Source organism: Bactrocera latifrons, unplaced genomic scaffold, assembly GCF_001853355.1.
Source record: "Bactrocera latifrons isolate USDA-ARS-PBARC rearing strain unplaced genomic scaffold, ASM185335v1 scaffold_181, whole genome shotgun sequence".
Taxonomy (NCBI): Eukaryota; Metazoa; Arthropoda; class Insecta; order Diptera; family Tephritidae; genus Bactrocera; species Bactrocera latifrons.
In genome coordinates this window covers 161007-180440 of record NW_017535308.1, presented here as the reverse complement: position 1 = coordinate 180440, position 19434 = coordinate 161007, and the positions used below count along the sequence as shown (strand labels likewise).

Below are 19434 nucleotides of genomic sequence, written 5' to 3'. Positions count from 1 at the left end.
TTTTTGTTCATATTGTATTTTTATGCTCTTGCAACATGTTTCTACAGACTATAATAGTTTTGTTTACCGCGGTTGTTTGTATCATCTAAATGAAAAATAATAGAGTTATATACATATAGGGCTATAAATAATCAGGGTAATGAGACGAGTTAAAATCCGATTGACTGTCTATCCATCCGACCGTCCGTCTGTGCAAGCGAGAACTTGAATAAAAATTAAGATATTTTGATTAAATTTAGTACAAGTATTTCTTGGAAAAAATGAGAATGAGCGTAATCTAACAGGTTTAATGTACATATCTCATTAATCATTAAAGCTAAAACAACCAAATTTGCCTAAATCTCATATTATATTAACTCCTATTGACAGTGCCAAAATGGATAAAGAGACACGTTCAAAATTGGACAATGGGCGTGACACCGCCCACTTTCAGGTAAAATAACATATCTCGGGACCTGCTCCACCAATCATAGCATACCTTTCTCATCATAAATTCGATTTGGTTCCTTCACTTTCCAGTATACAAATACGAAGCAAATAATATAACGAGATAAAGCTTTGCACAAAAAGGTGCCTTGAAGTATGTCATAGTAGAATAGTATAGCTGACTTTTCACCGAAATATCGCTCAATGTATGAGATACATATATAAGTTATTAAAATTTGAAGAGAATCCTCTCCCGATATATGTATGTCTCTGTGACCGAAATGGCATGATCCAGTCAATACTTCGTTTAGCCCCCATATACTCAAATAAAGATTATTGAACTCTCGGGTGGCTTGTTTTACTCATAACAGTGCACAAAGAGTCGTGGAATAAATCAAATCGGGTGAAAACTTGCCCTAAGTCCCATGTAACTATCAAGTCTTATGTAACTTCAGGTATTACCCCGGCTTTAATCCTTGGTTACAAGAGTATGAAATATTCCGAACTATAGCCGAACTTAGCCCTTACTTTCGAAGTTGTGTTTTCGATGTTTGCTAATGTGAAATCTACAAACTAGTACTCAAAAAGATTGGACTTAACATTTGCGTCTTCTCTATTCTTCTCATTCTCTGGTTAGATTATGTACCAAACGTTAGGAAATTAAAATTCTGACAGATAAAATTTTTACAATTTTGGAGGTGAATCCGAAACTCAGAATTTTACCGGGCTTAAGGGCCATGTAAAATTTTGACAACTAATACAGGGTTTGTCCGGAAAGTAATAGGACGGAGTCGATTTAAAAGAATTTATTGAACCAATTGTTACAATTGTTTAAAAACTTTCAAAATAGGCTTGCCTCGATGCAGCGCTACCAACGCGATTTCCAAGCATTGAAGGCGTCACGGTATACAAATGAAGCTTGTTAATATTAGTTAAACTATAGACTTGCATTATGTCTGTTACAATACAAATGCAAATTGTTCGCTTTTAATTGCCTTTGCACCACTGCTGAGCAATTCTTGTTTTAAGAATCTTGTTCATAGTGCTGGATTATTGCCAAACAGATTGGATATATGAGCAGAGAAGTGTCCGACAAGCACTTCTCCCAAATAATATTTTGCGTTAATTTTTACTCCTTTGCCAATGAAAAGGAGATGAAGTTTAATTTTTGCAGATATTATGGCTTCGCAAACAATAAACGAGTTTGTGCTTTGATACGTTTCCATAGCTCTTTTATCAGCTGGAAACTCAGACATACTAGTTGCATAAATGCGGTCATTTTGTGAATTGTTTCTTGCTTGTAACACAAAAAGCTTTTTATCAAAATATACAACTTTCCTTTCAGAAATTGCACAATTTTTCCTTATTCGCTCAAGTGCAGTCATCAGTAGACTTGGGAGTTCTGACCGTCTAATTGTTACCAGGTTTTTGGATATTTTAAGGCTAACACTTTTATTAAATCGAGCCACAGTACTTTGAGCGAAACTCTTTGGCAAAATAAACATATGTAATATATAATAATATAATTCAGGAAATAAAATTAATAGAAAAAAAAATTATAGAAAAAAAGCTACTTTACTTTCGACCGTGACAGGACTCGAACCTGCAATCTTCGGATCCGAAGTCCGACGCCTTATCCATTAGGCCACACGGTCCACATTTCATTTACTGCACAAGGTTACATGTAAGTTCAATACACTTTATTTATCGATAACTTTTACTAAATAGGCTGCCAGATTATAAAGAATGACAAAAAAAACTTTTGACGTATTATTATCAGAGAAAATATATCATTATTTGCTTTATCTGTTATTATTACATTATTATTTAAAAAAAAAAAATACATGCCTTTGCATTCAAAAAATAACGATTTTAGTTTTCAAAGTGTAAATAAGGTTTCTATAAAATTTTGTAATTATAGAAAATAGATTGTTTTGTTACTGTTAAATAACTTTTCCAATCTCCCGCATTGTATATTATAGGCTGACATCTTTGATGGCAACCCGCAACTAAATGTTTAGCATATTCCCAAGGAAGCGACTTCCAGGTATGTTATAGTAGCCGATTCAAATCTTTTGTTGACCTTGAATGTTCCTTTTTTTTTTTTGATATTTTTGCTTACATTAAGCCCAAGCTTTCTCTTTTGAATTGGGATCTGGTGGCTGTTATGACCAATCTAAAGTAGAAATATAGTATTCTTGTTTTCAATGTTCCAAATCATTTTCTTCTCGCAGTATACACTTATGGTTAGTTTTTTATCATTGTGCTGGCGTTCAGGTTTCCATGAAGCACCTCAAAACAAAAAAATGGAAGCACCATTAAACATGCACCTTTTGGAGGTGCTTAACACGCCTTTTTACACGCCTATTATTGGTCAAACACGGCTCAAGGTATAGAACAATGTAAAAGTTAATATAATCCGTAAATATTATATTGTTCCAATCACGATTGATGTATTCCTGCGTCCTGTTTTTGAAAGAAGTGGTTTGATTCCAGTACAGTTGCACTTGATGACAGATCTCTGAAGTAAGTCCCATATTCATTAATAAAATACATTTTTCTCCTCCAAAGCAGAACAATAGCTTTTTCCTCACTTTTAGATGCCACATCATTCTTCCCTCATTCTGGCTTGTTATCTCCATAAAGATCAGACCATCTCTTCAGAAATGTGCACCTCGTATTTAAAAAACCGCGGTATTTTTAATAGCCGTTTTGGAACCTTTAGGATGTTTCGTTAGAAAGACTGCTCCAAATGTTTCTTTTACTGAGCATTAATATTTTTTATTTCAGGGCACGACGTGACACAAGAAGATCGAACAAACCTAACCGAATTGAGTAAAATTTCTTAATTTGCATAAAATAAAAACACTTTTTTGAACGAAAAGAATGTAAAACCAAAAGGCAAAACCATATTATTAAAAATGGGAATGAACATTTTAAGAAAAAAATTAAATTTTAAGTGTGCTTAAATCGGCTATTAATAGCGGCCACTTCTATTTACAACAGGATAACGACTCAAAACACCCATCTTATCTTGTACGTGCGTTAAAAATAACTTCATAGGTCCCGCAATCAAGATACATTAGTCCTATTCAAAATATCTGGAACTTTTTGGAAAATCGTATTCTAAAACAACGACATCGAAAATAAAATAAGGCCAAAATGTTAGATCATGGACTTAAATGGGTCAAAAAATCCGGAAATAATACTACAAATTGACTACGGAGCATTCATCGATGTCTAGGGAGAATAATTGCAAGAAAATGTAGACCAAAAACCGCTAAAGCTATTGTAATTACTTTTGATTTATATAAATAATCATTAGTGTACTTAAACTCTTGATATAAAATATCCCCATTTCAAGCTTTAGCATTAATTTTTCTTATATGTGTAAAAAAAAATATTTTGATTTGCTAAATTTAATATTTAATACACATCTTTTGAAATGGATAGAAAAAAACTACAAAATTTATTCATTTTATTACAAATAAACGTGTCGTAATTTAATAGAAGTATAGAACTGAGATTTCGAGTCACATAATAATCTAATTTCTTTCACCCTCTATAAAATAAATGACCAAACGCAACCAGCAATTGTTGTTGAGTGTTGTTTATTTCGTTTTAGTTTATTAGATTAGGTGTATTCCTTTATAAATTCAATTTAGGCCAAACTATATATTTTATTATTTGAAAAATCTGCTAAATTCTAGAAATTAATACCGCAGCAATTAATTCAATTACATTGTACATACATACATAACCTTAATTATTACGTGAATGCGCTTTGCAATGTGATAATACGTAAGTGTGTAAGTTTATAGCTGTCACTTCTTCATACCTAATTGTTCATAAGCTTAAAAGTAAAGCAACAGAAAAGTCATCATCGCATGGTGCATTGCATTTCCAATGGCGGTCGGTCCATTTGGTAATATAAATAAAATAGTTAATAAAATTAAATGGTATCTGATAAGTTTAAATTACATTCTAAAAATGCCAAGAATTTTATAAATTCTGAAATTCATCAACATAAAATTGGATACAATATTAGCTATCGCTGAATCCTCGGTATTTCTACGAATATAAAATTTCCCCATTCGAGATGTTTGTAATTTAATTTGTTTCTTTAAGAGAAAACATTATTAGGAGGACTCAGTGATTATTTTGCTTATACAATATTCATGTGAAAAAATATATTTACTCCAATTTCAATTGACAAAATAATAAGTTGAAAGCATTTTTGTGAACCAAAGTTTAAGGGGATTTAGCCAAAGCAATGATTGTAATCTGTTTTGCACCAGATATTTAGGAATTGATTTATTTTCGGTTATATGTTATTTGGTCAATATTTTATTAAATTAGTAAAAATTCAAATCATTATTTTTATTGTAAATATTGAATTTCTTTTAATTGAGTTTGTATGTAAGTAATAACAGAATTCACACGGCGTTTGTTTTCTATTTTTATCTCAATATTTACGGACTGTTTTCAGTGGCTATATTGGTACATATTATCGCCCCCAACTGCAATATTACGAAGATATATCCCTCTTCTCACTCTCTCTTCACTTTTAATTCGATGCCCGCCTAAACACAGATAGATATCATACGCATTTTGTTATTTCCAAGCAGAAAAAAGCTCGTGTGTGTTCTATATTTTCTGGCTTCCTAACGTATAGGCAGGACGACTTACATTCTATAAACACCCCCACCACAAAAGCAATAAGTTCTTGATTTATTTATTCCACATCCATGGTAGTATCATCCATTGGATTATGTGCTGTTTTATCGTTTTCTTTCTCCGCATTCTCACCATTCTGCTCGCCCGCTCCCGCTGAATTGGCATCTTTCGCAGGCGCTGGCTTCGCAGCTGGTTTTGGTTTAGGGCGATTAATAACCGAATTGACGCAAGCATTCAGCGTCTGTACTTCATGACGTATATCGGCAACTTTGACAGGACTGTCATGCATGCGTGGTGTTTGTGTAAATTTTGCCATATTACTATCTAGCCACTTCTGCGCTTTATCGGCTGCCTCAGAGATGTTCAAGAATTCGGCCTCTGTGAGGTGATCATACTTAGGAGCGCCCTTTTTGAACTCATTTATAGAAGCGCGCGCTACTTGGATGCTATGGTTAAGTTCGTCAAAAGCGGTTGGAGCATTCTCGTAATCATTAGCGCGTTCTTTGATAGGATCAGTTTGGATATGAAGTCCTTTCAATTTATTAACGTACGTATCACGATCACAATCTTCTCCCTCCTCATACAACCAGTTTTCGAGATCATTAAGTTGAGCGCAAATGGCTTCACGGTCTGCTTCCAAAACATAACGTTCAAGTGGACCTCCCTGAAAGAAATCATTGTTGAAGATTAATATTTACAAATATCAATATATACAAATGATGTGATACATCTTGTTATATTATTATTTAACTAATGTTCATGAGGAAGGATTTGATTGTCCAAGCAAGACGGCCTTTTGGAAAATGCGTGTTTGTGTGCTTGTTGAGTGACAGCAAATTTTACATACGAGATGGTATGAGAAACCTTATTAAGAGCTTGTGTAAAAACTGGAAATAATTGAACCGCAACCACGCCTACTCCCATATAACAAAAATTTGATACTCACATTTACCGTGTAGAAGTCAAGACGTAATTAATTAAAGGAATACAATTTTACATGTATAATACCTTATGTCTCCTTTGCAGTTCAAACCCCTAGGTTTCGAATATTTGGACCCCAGGACCTACAGTTGGCTTTTTACCTCAAATATCGGTTAATGAGTGAGATATATAATTAAAATTCAGGAATAATCCTTTCCTGACAATGATATGTCTATGTATCATACACCTAACGCAACGCTTTTCGAACTTCCAGGTGATTTTATACCGCATATAGAAAATAAGATAGCGTGTTTTTCGGATTAACAGTATATCTTTGTACCTAAAATGGAGAAAATTGGGCCACAACTTGACCTAGCCTCTATATAACAAAAATATAACATCCGAGTGACTTTATTCCACATGATGGATTGTGAAGGAAATTCAAATGTTTTTTATTTACTTTTTCCACTAAATCAAGTCGCACATAATGAATAGCACGTTCAATATTGACTTCTAAAGCTTGAAGAAAGTCTGGATTATTACAAGAAATAGTCTAAAAGTGTTAAATTACAACTTCTTGCAGGTCATTAAATGTCACAATTTCTTGAAATAATCGAATCTCTAAATTTATCTCGCAATAATTCGGTTGTGGTACTGTGTGGCACCGTAGCCCCGACTTGTTGGAACCACATATTGTCAAGGCCAACTTCTTTTAATTTTATCTTTCGTATTGGTTGGAACCCCCGATATATGTATGTATGTATATATATATTTGTATATATAACGCCAACAAGAGGATGGAAATCCAAGCAATTATGTCGTTTTGCGACTTTAAGTTATTTCCCTAGCTTTGATTCTTTCTAGTTCGGTTTTTGAACTTTTCCCTTTAGTTTTACTTCGTGACAACAATTTAATTGAACATTTTAAACGGTCACTAAGTAAGACATCAACGCGCTCCTTTTTGAAATTAATATAATTAACAATGTATGTATGTATCTTTAAAAACATAGCAAAACAGCATCAAATGTCAAAACCAATTGTAAATTACAACATCATTAATAGGTAAATGCTTACCTGAAGTTTGTTACGCATGTCGTACACATATTCCTCAAGGGCATTCCTAGCGTCAACGCGTTGGGTCTCCCGGGCGTCATTTGCAATCATTTTAGCCTCTTGTTGTACCAAGTTCTGCAAGTCTGGTGATGAGAAACCATGAGTCTTCACTTCCATTGGAAGCTCTATTAATTTAGTGCTCTTCTTTTTCTTGTCAGAGCCCTGAAAATAACAGAACAATGCACATTTATAACTTGCTGAGAATACAATTGTATTCTACAAAAATATAATTATATTTATAATTTTAAAATAAGACATCCTCATGTAAATGAATGCAAAGGAAGGAAACAGCTCATACAGCAACAGCCTATAGGAATTTTAAAACGTTAAAAAATTGCTTTAGAAATCAGTAAGCAAAACCCTGCCGTGATTTCTAGTTAAATAACAATAAAGTTGTGTTATAAATCTTTATTTTATAAAATTTTAATTAATAAAGATAAAACCAGGTACTAATTCAAATCAATTAAACTAACACGTAATTTTTCATACAAGTACGCAAATGTATATCGGTTTTAAATATAATTATAAATTGAGTAGTATGATGGTTTTAAAAGAAAATTATATATTATAGATAAATGTTAAAGTACATATACTTATATGGTAGTTTGGTTTAAATTCATTGTGTGAAATGCAAAACTATTGATATTTGGGGCACACAGGGTGTAGGCATGGCTTGTGAGCGGTCTTCTTTCTCAATTCAACAGATACATATGTATATATATGTAGTTAAATTCATATTAGATGTTTTTTGATTTTTAATAATCGATCAATGTTAATAAATACAATTTTAGAAGACTCATGAACTTTTTTAATTATTGTAATATTTACTTTGGTAATTGCTAGAAAACGTACCGAACTAAACCAGCCTTTGACCCGCTGAGCCCACCCTTGTCCTCCAGGTGATGAGGCTGTTGATGTATTATTATCTTCCTCATTTTCATAACATGCCTACGCAATTATATAAAACAACAAACAAATCAATCAAAATTGAATGAGTCAATTGTATACTGATGTAATAACTTCACCAACTCACTAGACTTGGGATAGTTTCTCTGGGACCAAACAAAACAATTTAAGCGAAAGAAGTAATAAAAAAAACAGGCAGATGGTTAAAGGACAGTTGCAATAAACTCATGAATAAGTGCAAGGAAGAAATGAAAAACAGATGGTAATGCTGCTAAACATATATATTATAAATACGTTTGTCAATTACATCCCTTCAAAAAGCAAACACCATAATTTACAGGAATAAATATTTTTTTTTTCCTTTGTGATACAACTATAGATTAAAAATTCTTGAATCTATTTAAGCAGAAAATATCTAAACTATTAATATAAATTAGAAAAACAATTGAAATGCACATTAACTTAAATATTCGCCTGTCTCTTAATTGTATGCCAATTAAACATATTTTCTAACAAAAATATAACTAAATAGAAATGGCGAATATTACCAATTATTTAGTATATCGGTCATTTGAAAACGCTCGCCGATTTTTAGTGAGTTAGAAGTCAAAGATCAGACCTTCCACCATTCTCATTTGCTTTTTTGATCAATCTCCGAAAATTGTTGATGTTTAAGTTCTTATTTTTAATGGCTATGCCATCGTATCAATAAAAATGTTTCTAATGTTTTTATGTCAAATTGGGCTTTTTCGGAAATGCAGTTAAAACTGGCAACACTGCGCAGTTTGCACTGCTGATTTTACCATGGCTGAGATGGCACGAAACTGCGCATTTGAAAATTTGCATTTGCAAACATAAAAATACGCGAAATATATCCACGTATTTGTAGAACCATTCTGATGTTTTCATTGGGCCTTTTTATTTTGAAAGTGATGCATTAAAGTCAAATGGCATGTTCAAAAATTTGGCGTAATATCTCTTTCTACTATAACAATAAATTTAAAAAAAAAGAAAAATCCACAAAGTATAATAAAATTATTTAACTTAATTTTACATTTTAGCTAGCAATGACATTTTACTTAGCATAGATGGTTTTGTTGACAATTTCTGTGCAACTACTTTTCATATGTTGCAAGTTTTGTGCGTTTTTGCGCAACAGCTACGACAGTGATATCGAACTTTCAATTATAGCAAAAATGGCAGGTTTGCTTTTTCGAACGGATTGTATAATACACACTGCGCGGTTTGCGTTACCGAAAACGCCCATTGTTTTCCCACATTCCTCTTCCAATACAAATATGAACTGCCCCAATTCTTTTTTTTTGGATTACTGTTAATATTTGTAAGTATTTTTAATTCGTCGCGTTTAATAAACTTCGATGTTGTGCCTCCTGAATTCTTTAATTATAAATAATTTTCCTGTTCAGTGTTCTGAAAAGAATTCAGATATGAATGCATATGTCGTTGTTGTTCTATGTTATCTAATCCCAGCTTAGGTGGCAAGATTCGAGTTGGTCGTCATCGAAGTTATCTAACGGTAGGCCCAGAAAACATGCTGTTTCGGAGGGGTCGGACCAGAGGGTGTTAGATGAGTGGAGTTCATGCAAGCAAAGAGATGATTAGTTATGACTCATGCATGCTGGACCGTATATCTGCCTTCGTGGTGGTTAAAACAAACCAATTGAATGAATTTTTCCTCAACTTGCTGCTCCAAGCATATTAAAAAAGAAAACTATTTTCTTGGTGGTGCACATTGCACAGAATGAAAACAATTTCGCCATTCATAAGAACAAAAATTTCGACTAGATTGTCTCGCCTCCCTTGTCAACTACTAGTGTTACAACAAACTATTCCACTTAATGTACACATATAGTACATATGTACATATCGACACCTGAAATGCAAAATAATGTATCATCAAAAAATTCTAAATTGAGTGTGTTATTAATTACGCTTCACTACTTCAAATTATATATGTTCAACGTTTTTAAAATTAAAATTTTTTTTCACTCATGTTCCATTTTATTTCGTGTTTCATTCATGCCACTGCAAATTTCCGAAAATGTTGTTACGTTATTTTGCATTTCAGTTGACGATATACTTTGTTTTTGCAGTTTTTGTTTTAAGTTAAAAAAATGTTTGCCTTAAATAAATTGAACTAAAAGCACCTTCCTAAGCGGAAAATAATTTCAATAGTATTTTGCAATTTGTTAAGAATTATTAAAAAAAAACAGGTCTGTTCATAATATAACATAACATTTTAACGATATTTTTATTTTGTTATGTTAGTACACTTCATTTACTTCAGCAATAGCGGCACAAATACCACAATTGGCACAAAAGTAAACCTAACGGTGTCAATATGTCAATAAAATTTCTTGGGTAGGTAGATAAGTGTAATATAAATTAATATATTGAAAAAAATTGATTTTAAAAATTTTTGGATTGTGGCTCTTTTGTTAGTTTGCGATACGTTCGAGACGCGTGAAACAAAACAAAAAAAAATAAATAAAAACCGATATCGAATGTAGCCCGCGAAATTTGAAAATTCACCTTATTTTTTTAACAGACCTCATACATACATCTACGGACAGAGATTTAACGCACTTTCTTATTGTGAAATACAATACTTAATAACGTTACAGTTAAAGAAAGTAAATGCGTTATATTGTACATTTTACATATTTCTATTTATTACTTCACTAACAACTAAAATAATTCAAAATAATTACTTTCTTTTAATAAATATACAATGTTTGGTTCAGTTTACATTATTAGATCAATACTTGACTTGAACAAGTATTTAGCTTCATGCTTCCTTCACTCCTCGTTGCAATTTGAAAATTTTTTTTGCCAATTTTTCCTTTGACTTCATTCCACAAGTTTTGATCGGATTTAGATTTGGACTTTGCGCCGGCCAATCAACAAGTGAAACTTTTTTTTTTGGGTAAGCCAGTTTTCTAATATTCTAGGCATCGTTATCGTGCATAAATCCAATCTGCTGGCATAACATTATAGGTAAAGGGCTTCATCGTATTCCTTAGTATATTAGGATATGCAAATTTATCCGTATTCTCTTCTACGTTGTTGTTGTTGTAACGGCAGAATTCGGCCGAGTTGACAGTCCTTGGCCGGATAAAAATCCGGGTCCGTTCCGGCTTTCGTAGACCCGACTGTTGTGGGAACGGCATTCTCTTCTATCTTTAGTAGTGGTCTAAGCCCAAGCCAGAAAACGACCCCAAACTTTTAAATTTCCTCCACCGTATTTTACGGTCTTTTTGGTATATCTTGGATTGACTTTTTGGGTTTTCTCTTGATGTACAAAAGTTTACCATCAGGACCAATGTGGTTTATTTGAATTTCATACGTAAAAAAGTATCATTTTCCAAAAATTAAAATATTTTGATCTGTGACAAATGACCAACCGTACTTTAATATTCTTTTCGGACAGTATTGGTTTGTTTATGCTCACACGCCCAAGGAAAACAAATTATGTTTTGAGATAACAGATTGGCGTCATTCTTAACATTTTCATGTAATGTTAATTGAGTACAATTTTTCTGGAACATTTCACTATTTAAGCTATTTTTACTTGGTTTGTACCGTTTATGTAAATTTTTTTAAAATAAACAATATTTTTCTTTTGCATTTTAATTAAAATTAACTATTGATTACAACTACACAACTGAGAGCGGTTATTTGTTAAATCATTAACAACTAATGATCGAAAACTATAAGTGCGCTAAATCATTGTCCAGTTTATTAACGAAAATATATGTATTAGCAACATATGAATGGAAATGATAACGGTTATTTTTCCACGCATTAAAAAGGCGTGAGAAGCAGTATTGATCTCTTAATAACAAATTTATCGAAATATCGCTCTCTTGTAGTGACAGCAATATTTCTAATTATGAATGCAAGTGCGCTAAATCTCTGTCCATAACTGTATGTATGTATATCTACAATAAATGCATGCACGAATGTACACTCTAGGAAAACTACTACTAAAATATCTACAACAAAGAGAGTATAAAAAAATCGTAATAAATTCATATATGTACATATATAGAATTACCTCTGTACTAATCAATATTTGTGCCTTTATTTTAAATATCGCCTTCATATTCGACAACAATAATCATTTTATCTCAATATGTATCAACGGGAAATGTTTACGTACTTGTTTGTTTTTTTTACAAATACCAAAGAGTCGGAAATGTATACAGGGTTTGTCCGGAAAGTAATAGGACTGAGTCGATTGAAAAAAATGTATTGAACCAATCGTTACAATTGTTTAAAAACTTTCAAAATAGGCTCCTTCTGCGTCGATGTAGCGCTACCAGAGCAATTTCCAAGCACTGAAGGCATCACGGAAGATATTCTCCGGAATAGCCTTGAGAGCCGACGTGCATGCTGCATGGATCACCTCTGTCATCTCAAAATGCTTGCCTTTCATCGGCCTTTTCAGGCAAGGAAACAAAAAAAGTCCGAGCAAGCCACATCTTCAATCACGACATCATTATTTAAATATTGGGGATCACTTTCACACTTGCTTAAATTTTCTTGGCACACTTCCACTCGCCGCAACTTCTGATCGCCAGTAAGCACTTTTGGGATCATCGCAAATCTCCTAGCACGGTCTTCATAACGACTTCGTTCCGGCCCTCCAAAAAGGACTGGTGCCACCGAAACACACTTCGTCTTGCTAAAGCAACATCTGGGTAAGCTTGCTTGATCATACCAAACGTTTCTGTCGCAGATTTACCAAGTTTCACACGGAATTTATTCGCATCCCTCTCCTCTAACGAACGCTGCATTTCCGGCTTGCAACACTCACAGCGGCACGTCGCGTTAAAATGTTTGTCCTGACTCTCCAGATGCTCGGAGACAACTGACCAGCCGCTCGTTCTTTAGCTAGGAATGTCCTCTACCGAATCCAGTCGGTGGGCGCAGTCCTATTACTTTACGGGAAATTATATATATATATATATATATGTACATATATTATATATATATATATACAAACATAATTCGAGTCTTCGAATTAAAAAAAAAACTGTTGATAAAACTATCCAGAGAACTTCAAATACAGGAAGGCGCGCGAACCGTGCTATAGAAAAAACGTAATAACTTGTTTGCTTTGTAAGTAATTGACTTACTTTTTTATTTGCCAGGTTTTTATTTATATTTTTTAGAACTGAATGCTTGGGATAACGAAAATACACTCCCCCGATTAGATGAACCGTTATGAAGTTGATAGACATGTTTACCGAATCTGGAAGTATCGCAAGAAGACCCTACCATCGAGGTCCGTATATTCGTATTCAAGGAACAATCGCGGCTGTTGCATCGTCAATTCAGGCAAATCTAAGAGTTTCGACTCGTAACTCTTAGGCGCAACTTGAAATAAGCAGACGGTCATTACAACGGACTTTACCTAAATCTGTTTCCGTATAAAGTTCAAATAACTAGCCGGTGAAACACTCAACATTTGCCTATTCTCTTGGAATTTTGCTAAAAAAACGATTGAAATGGCCGATAAAGGCAATAACTTGATAAATTGTCTGTTTATGTCTGATGAGACCCATTTTGATCTAAAATGAAGTGTGAGCTAGCAACATTACCGTATATGGAGTGAATTAAATCCAGAAATAATCCACGAGACAGGACTTCATCCAAAATGAGTCAATGTGTGATAGGCAGTGTTATCAAGTTGTATTGTCGAGCCATACTCTTTGAACAAAACGGTGTAACAGTAAATGTCAATAGGCACCGTTATTTAAAGATGTTGAATGAGTTCTTTTATATAGAACTCCCTTTCAATAGCATTTAGTTTCAGCAAGATGGAGCAACTGTACACATAGCCAGACTGACTATTGCAGAGCTCCAAAGACAATTTGAAAACAAATTAATATCAAGAAACTGCACTTTCCGCTGGACTGACCTGGCTCCACCGTAATTTTTTATTGGATAATTTTAAATGGAATGCATTCATTAGAAAAAATTATTGCGGTTTGATTTTTAAGCACGATTTCTGCGCCACCTGTATTCAAGCAATCAGTGAAGGCTTCATATTAAAGATATTCAAGTCTCCCCGCTTATATAACGTACTATACATACCTCTACTATAAATATTTTATGATTAGCTATATATGGCGCCTAATAGTTTTTTCGTCAATGGTTAATTTAGAGCTGTGCTTGTTATAAAATATTCGATTTGTTGATTGATTTTGATTGAAATATTGAATTGCAACAACCTACTACTAGGAAACTAATCAGACATGGTGGTGGTTTTTATCGTTAAAAGCACAACAAAATTACAGTTAAATACAAAAACTCGGTAAGCAAGGAAATGCATATCCTATTCCATGTATTCAAATGAATAACAAATAAATATACACAAATAAATAATGCTTATTTTACAACACTTGAACTCACCTCTTGCTGTACATCCATAGGTTCACCACCGTTACCAGTTTGCTGTTGTTGATCGCCAGCATTTCCCTTTTCTTCACTGCTAGGTGCTAAATTTTGCTCGCCGGCAGTAACTCCAGCATTGGCAGTTTCTTCTTCTTTCTTGTCAACAAGAGAAGCACTAGAAATCAATACCAGACCGTGGTGATTAATGCGGACTTTCACTTTAACTTCCTGATGCTCTCCACGTTCATTTGGTTTAACATCTTTAATAAACCATTTTCCTATAACTGGATCTGGGAAGGGTATAGATTGTGCATATTGCACAGTCATTGAGAAGGGATCTTTTCGGTTCAATGTTAGTAAGCGACTGAACGGAGCGGAATGAAAAGCTGGGAATACTTCGATTTCGCCGCCGGCTTGAGAACCCTCACCATCCCAACTCACTTTAACAGCGTAATTTTGGATATCAGTTACACCAAATTCGCGGACTCTAACTGCTGGTGACATGATTGCACATTGCAATGCGGCACCGCGTGAAACCGACTCATCCTGATTCAATGTGGTACTAGCAGGTTTTCCGAATACCTAAACATTGATTAATGTATTAATAAGTAACTTTTGAATATCAAAAAATTGTAAGCTTCATATGAGCTATGTTTCTTACCTGTTCAATAATTTGCTTTATGGCCGGGATACGAGTAGTACCACCGACAACTTCAACTGAGTGTATGTCATCCAGCGACAACTTGGAATCTTGTAACAGTTTAATGAACGTCATCTCTACTCGTTTAAACAAATGAGAGCTTAAATCCTCCATCTGGGAACGTTGCATTGACGAAGAAACATCAACATCATCCATAAAACATTCTATATTTATAGGCAATTTTGTACTGTTCGCAGACATTTGCTTCTTCAATTTCTCAATTTCAGTAAGTAAACGTAGATAAGCACGAGGATTTGCCTTGGCATTCAGCTTATAACGATCGTAAAACTCTTTGGCAAAATGTTCTGCCAACACATTGTCAAAGTCGCGTCCCCCAATCTGATCCCATGCACTTGCCAGCATTTTCAATTTACCTTTAGTAAAGGCGCACACACTTACTTGAAGTGAAGAATTGCCACAATCGACGAATACAACATTGCGTGGTTTACTTTCGTCAGGCAAGTCTTGCTTATAAAAACCATATGAGAGCGCAGTTGCTGTCGTTTCGTTCATAAGGCGCAAAACATTTAGACCTGCAATTTGAGCAGCATCTAACAATGCTTTACGTTCCGAGTTAGTGAAGTATGCTGGGCAAGTGATTACACAGTCATTAACCTAATTTCAATTAATAAATCCTCGAAGATGAAATTGAAAACTTTATATAAAAGAGAACCATAACATACCTGTGCCTGCAGAGCAATTGTCGATGTTTCCTTCAATTTGGTGAATAACATTGCTGTCAGTTGTTCGGGGGAAAAGTACTGTTCCTGATCCAAGTAGTTAACTTTGTAGCCAATGCTGCCATCAGTACGTTGATCCACTTTCGTTGGAATGCTGTTAAGTTCTCGTTGAACGTGTGGATCGTTGAATTTACGGCCCAACAAACGCTTGAAACCACTCACTGTATTTTTCATATTTGTGACTTGTTGATTTTTGGCAGCCACGCCAATTATGCGCTTCTTTCCATCGAAAGCGACAAAGGTACTGAAAAAATTAAAGCGATTTAAAGTAAAATGTATATTAAATAATGTGCCCAAATAATACGTACACCGATAATTAATATATATTTTATCTGGTATGTCTCTTAAATAGTTAAGCATTAAGATTATTTTATTTAACCCAGTGAGCAATATATTTATATACCTACCACTTACAAAAAAAAGAGTAGTTTTAACATCAAAATTATAATTTTTTTTTGCTGTAAAAGTTATTATAATCTAACATTTAATTAGAAATTAAGGCATACAGGTTTATTTTATAAGAAAAAACTGGCTAAAATTGACGCCAGCTCATATCTTTTAATGTGTAATTAAAAAATTACTCAACGCTCACCATCCCCAAAGCAGTCGCGTCTATATAACCGGAAAGTACTTGGATTTTTTATCCGGACAACAACTGTCAACTGAAATTTAAAATAGCGTATCCCGAATACAGAGTTAAAATGAGAGTATTATATATTAGCGTTCATTATTAATCAATGCTAAAATCTCAAAAATCATAAGTCAACGACAACTATATATAATATATGTATATATTTTTCTTATCTGGCAAACTTCCTTTAAATCCCAGCCCGGTTCTGGTGCAAAAATAAATTTTGACATAAGACGTTTTATTTAACGTTTATTTTTTCAGATATTACTGTATTAAAAAAGTAGTCAACCAATATTGTTACTTTAAATACAAATATTACAACATTCATTGTCCGACTTATTTTTCTTCTAAGCAATTATACATACATATGTATGTTGGCTTATGTATATTATTTTTCGTCGTAGACAGAGTACAGCGACTATAAGAGACTACCATAACCTCAAAATTTATAACTTAAACATGCATTTATTTAGCACTATAAGATGTTCCTTAATTTTACAAGAAAATAATTATTATACTTACGGCGTTGCACGTAAACTATAGTCATTAGCAAGGGTTTCAATACCACCGGCCTTGGCGGCAGCAACATAGCAAGACTCATTGCCAAAATCGATTCCAATCACAGACATTTCTTCAATACGTTATTTCAGATACCTCAATTACTTTTTAATAACTTCTATTCAAGTGTAGTATAATCAGCACCGTCGTTAAAAATGTGTTGCCCTTTCGTTCCTTTGAAAGATTTACTGCTAGTTTTCCTTTCAGCACAATGAGTCACAAATTCTATAATTTTTGACAATAGAAGAAAAATCATAGGAAAACTGTCATTTTCTTTAAGTTTTTATTTAAAAGTAAATACAAAATAACTAGAGAAACGATTGAATATTTACGACTTTTTCTTTCCAGAAGTTTCAAACCAATTTCGACAAGCCTAATTCTCATCCACCACCACGCGACTCAACACTTTGAACTAATAACTCGCCCCAAACCGAACATGTGGATAACGAAACGAAAAGTTTGCTCCGGACTAAAAGCTTCCCCCCCCTCCACTATTCAACTACATTATACTATAATTGTTACTAACCTATTAGATTAATATATACTTGTATCTAATTGTAATATTAAATCACCTCTCTGATGTACTTTATTAGTTTATTTATATATTATGGAAAATTAATGTTTACAATACTAAGAATTAAATCTACAGTGCTACTAATTTTGATTAACTACAGCTTCACAGTGTTCGGTATATATTTGTTCCCATTCATTTATATCTTTGCTCTTTAGCCCATCTTTAACTTCTTGCACAGTTCACATTTTCAAATCAAATAAAAATTATTTTTCTTTTCATAGATATAATCATTTAAAATACCTGTTCATGAATATGTTTTTTTACTATATTAAAAAATGTACGTGTTCTTTCAATGAAATTCTATTTACCACGATATAACTTTTCTTCGGCGTGTTTTATTGAGTACTAAATGCAAGTTTTCACCTTCTCTTTTTATTGTCGTTCGATACTGGAAATTTCCTAAAGGTTATTTTCGTTCTAGAAATTTATAGAAGCACTGTAGATGTCGCTGCCAAAAGATTACAGATTTTAAATTATAATAGATTCGTCTTAAAATTTTCAATAAGTTTCATAGTTTAACCTCTACTTGTACACAATTAACAGTACCATTTAGCAATTAACTAAGCCAAATTACATGGTAAGTCATTATTTATTTAATAGATTGATGTAAAATTATCTAAGCAACTCTGTGAAGTGTGTTCAATGAGAGAAAAGTACCAGCTAGGGTTAGCAATCTGTGAAATACTTTGCTATTGAGGTTGGCAATGTTTTTGTATGGGCATTTGATAACATGAAATAATCAGTTTCGAAATGGCGTCTGGTAGGTATGTTCTAGTAGATATACAGTGTCGAACAAAACATATTGGACTCCTACCAACGAATTACATTATCATCTCCTATTCTCGCAATTATCATTTCAAATATAAACAAATCACTCGGATTTGAAAAATAACTATTTATTTTATGAAAACATGCAAAATCGTAGAAATTATTTGACTCCATGCCATTTTATTGGAAAAAATTAAACATATTCAAAATTCAGTACGACAAAATTTATTGGAGTAATGTTTGGATTGTTATTTAATAGTTTATAGCATAACTATAATTTTGTATTACTTCACTGCATCTATTTGTCATAACGGCTATACTATTGTTAATAACTACTTGTGAATACTTAACAAGACTTGTTTTGCAGCTTCGGACAATTTGTTTTCCTTCTTTGTCTATTTGTTATATATTAAAGATTCTTAATGAAATTGAGATCCTGCGATTGAGCTTGCCATTTTAGGTCATTCATATTTTAAGCTACGAACCGATTTGCCACTGGTTCGACGTGTGCTTTGGGTCATGCTGAAACGACCATAAAAGGAAGCGTCACGTACTCAAGGATGTCCTTGTATATGCATCTATCCAATTGATTCGATGAAGACGTTCAAGGCCAAGCCCTGAAGAACATCAATATACCATGCCACCTTCACCATGCTTAACATTACCTTGGCAGTGTCGGGGATATGACCTCTTATTTTTTGGTTGACGAACTTTTCTCATTCCATCTGAATATTTCAAATGAAATTTTAATTCATAAGAGAAAAAGTATTATTTTCCATCGTTTTACTAACCAGTGTATGTGCAAATTGTTAATGGTTTAGTCGTTTTTTGCTTGATATAAAACACTTTCTAACTGCCTTATAATATGTAAGCCCACCTGCAGACGTTCTTCTTTGTACAGTACGGCTGATAACTTTCAAATATAAGGCCTTAAACATGGTCGCTGCCGACTTATCTGAAAACTATTTTAATTCTCTAAATTTCTTTATAATAAAGC

The 19434-nt window shown here is 33.3% G+C and overlaps 1 protein-coding gene, 1 long non-coding RNA gene and 1 other non-coding gene across 6 annotated transcripts; 1 reads left to right on the top strand and 2 right to left on the bottom strand.

Annotated features, from left to right (window-relative positions):
- Nucleotides 1-2008: 2008 nt before the first annotated feature.
- Nucleotides 2009-2081, bottom strand: Trnar-ucg. Its single transcript has one exon. It is a non-coding gene; the product is annotated as a tRNA-Arg (tRNA).
- Nucleotides 2082-2546: 465 nt separating this feature from the next.
- LOC108967257 lies at nucleotides 2547-3789 on the top strand. The gene is made up of 3 exons (XR_001993250.1): nucleotides 2547-2952; nucleotides 3027-3159; nucleotides 3217-3789. It is a non-coding gene; the product is annotated as an uncharacterized LOC108967257 (long non-coding RNA).
- A 1044-nt stretch (nucleotides 3790-4833) lies between these two features.
- LOC108967259 (heat shock 70 kDa protein 4) lies at nucleotides 4834-18084 on the bottom strand. Of its 4 annotated transcripts, none has more exons than XM_018930553.1 (8): nucleotides 17978-18084; nucleotides 17060-17320; nucleotides 15850-16150; nucleotides 15128-15781; nucleotides 14485-15048; nucleotides 7990-8085; nucleotides 7099-7299; nucleotides 4834-5767 (listed from the first exon to the last, which is right to left on the bottom strand). In XM_018930553.1, the coding sequence occupies exons 2-8, from the start codon at nucleotides 17164-17166 to the stop codon at nucleotides 5162-5164; spliced, it is 2529 nt and encodes an 842-aa protein (XP_018786098.1). In that variant the 5' UTR covers nucleotides 17167-17320; nucleotides 17978-18084; the 3' UTR covers nucleotides 4834-5161. The 4 variants fall into 4 exon arrangements, with proteins under 4 accessions (XP_018786098.1, XP_018786096.1, XP_018786097.1 ...); XM_018930551.1 differs by having other exon boundaries at nucleotides 17910-17998; XM_018930552.1 differs by lacking the exon at nucleotides 17978-18084 and adding an exon at nucleotides 17428-17537.
- Nucleotides 18085-19434: the final 1350 nt, after the last annotated feature.

Excerpts from the sequence above, each read along its gene's own strand:
- LOC108967259 (XM_018930553.1), bottom strand. The coding sequence starts at position 17,166 with ATGTCTGTGATTGGAATCGATTTTGGCAATGAGTCTTGCTATGTTGCT. Across the intron at positions 16,151-17,059 it reads TATAGTTTACGTGCAACGCC|TACCTTTGTCGCTTTCGATG; the intron begins GTAAGTATAATA and ends TAATTTTTTCAG. Across the intron at positions 7,300-7,989 it reads TCAAAGGCTGGTTTAGTTCG|GGCTCTGACAAGAAAAAGAA; the intron begins GTACGTTTTCTA and ends TGTTATTTTCAG.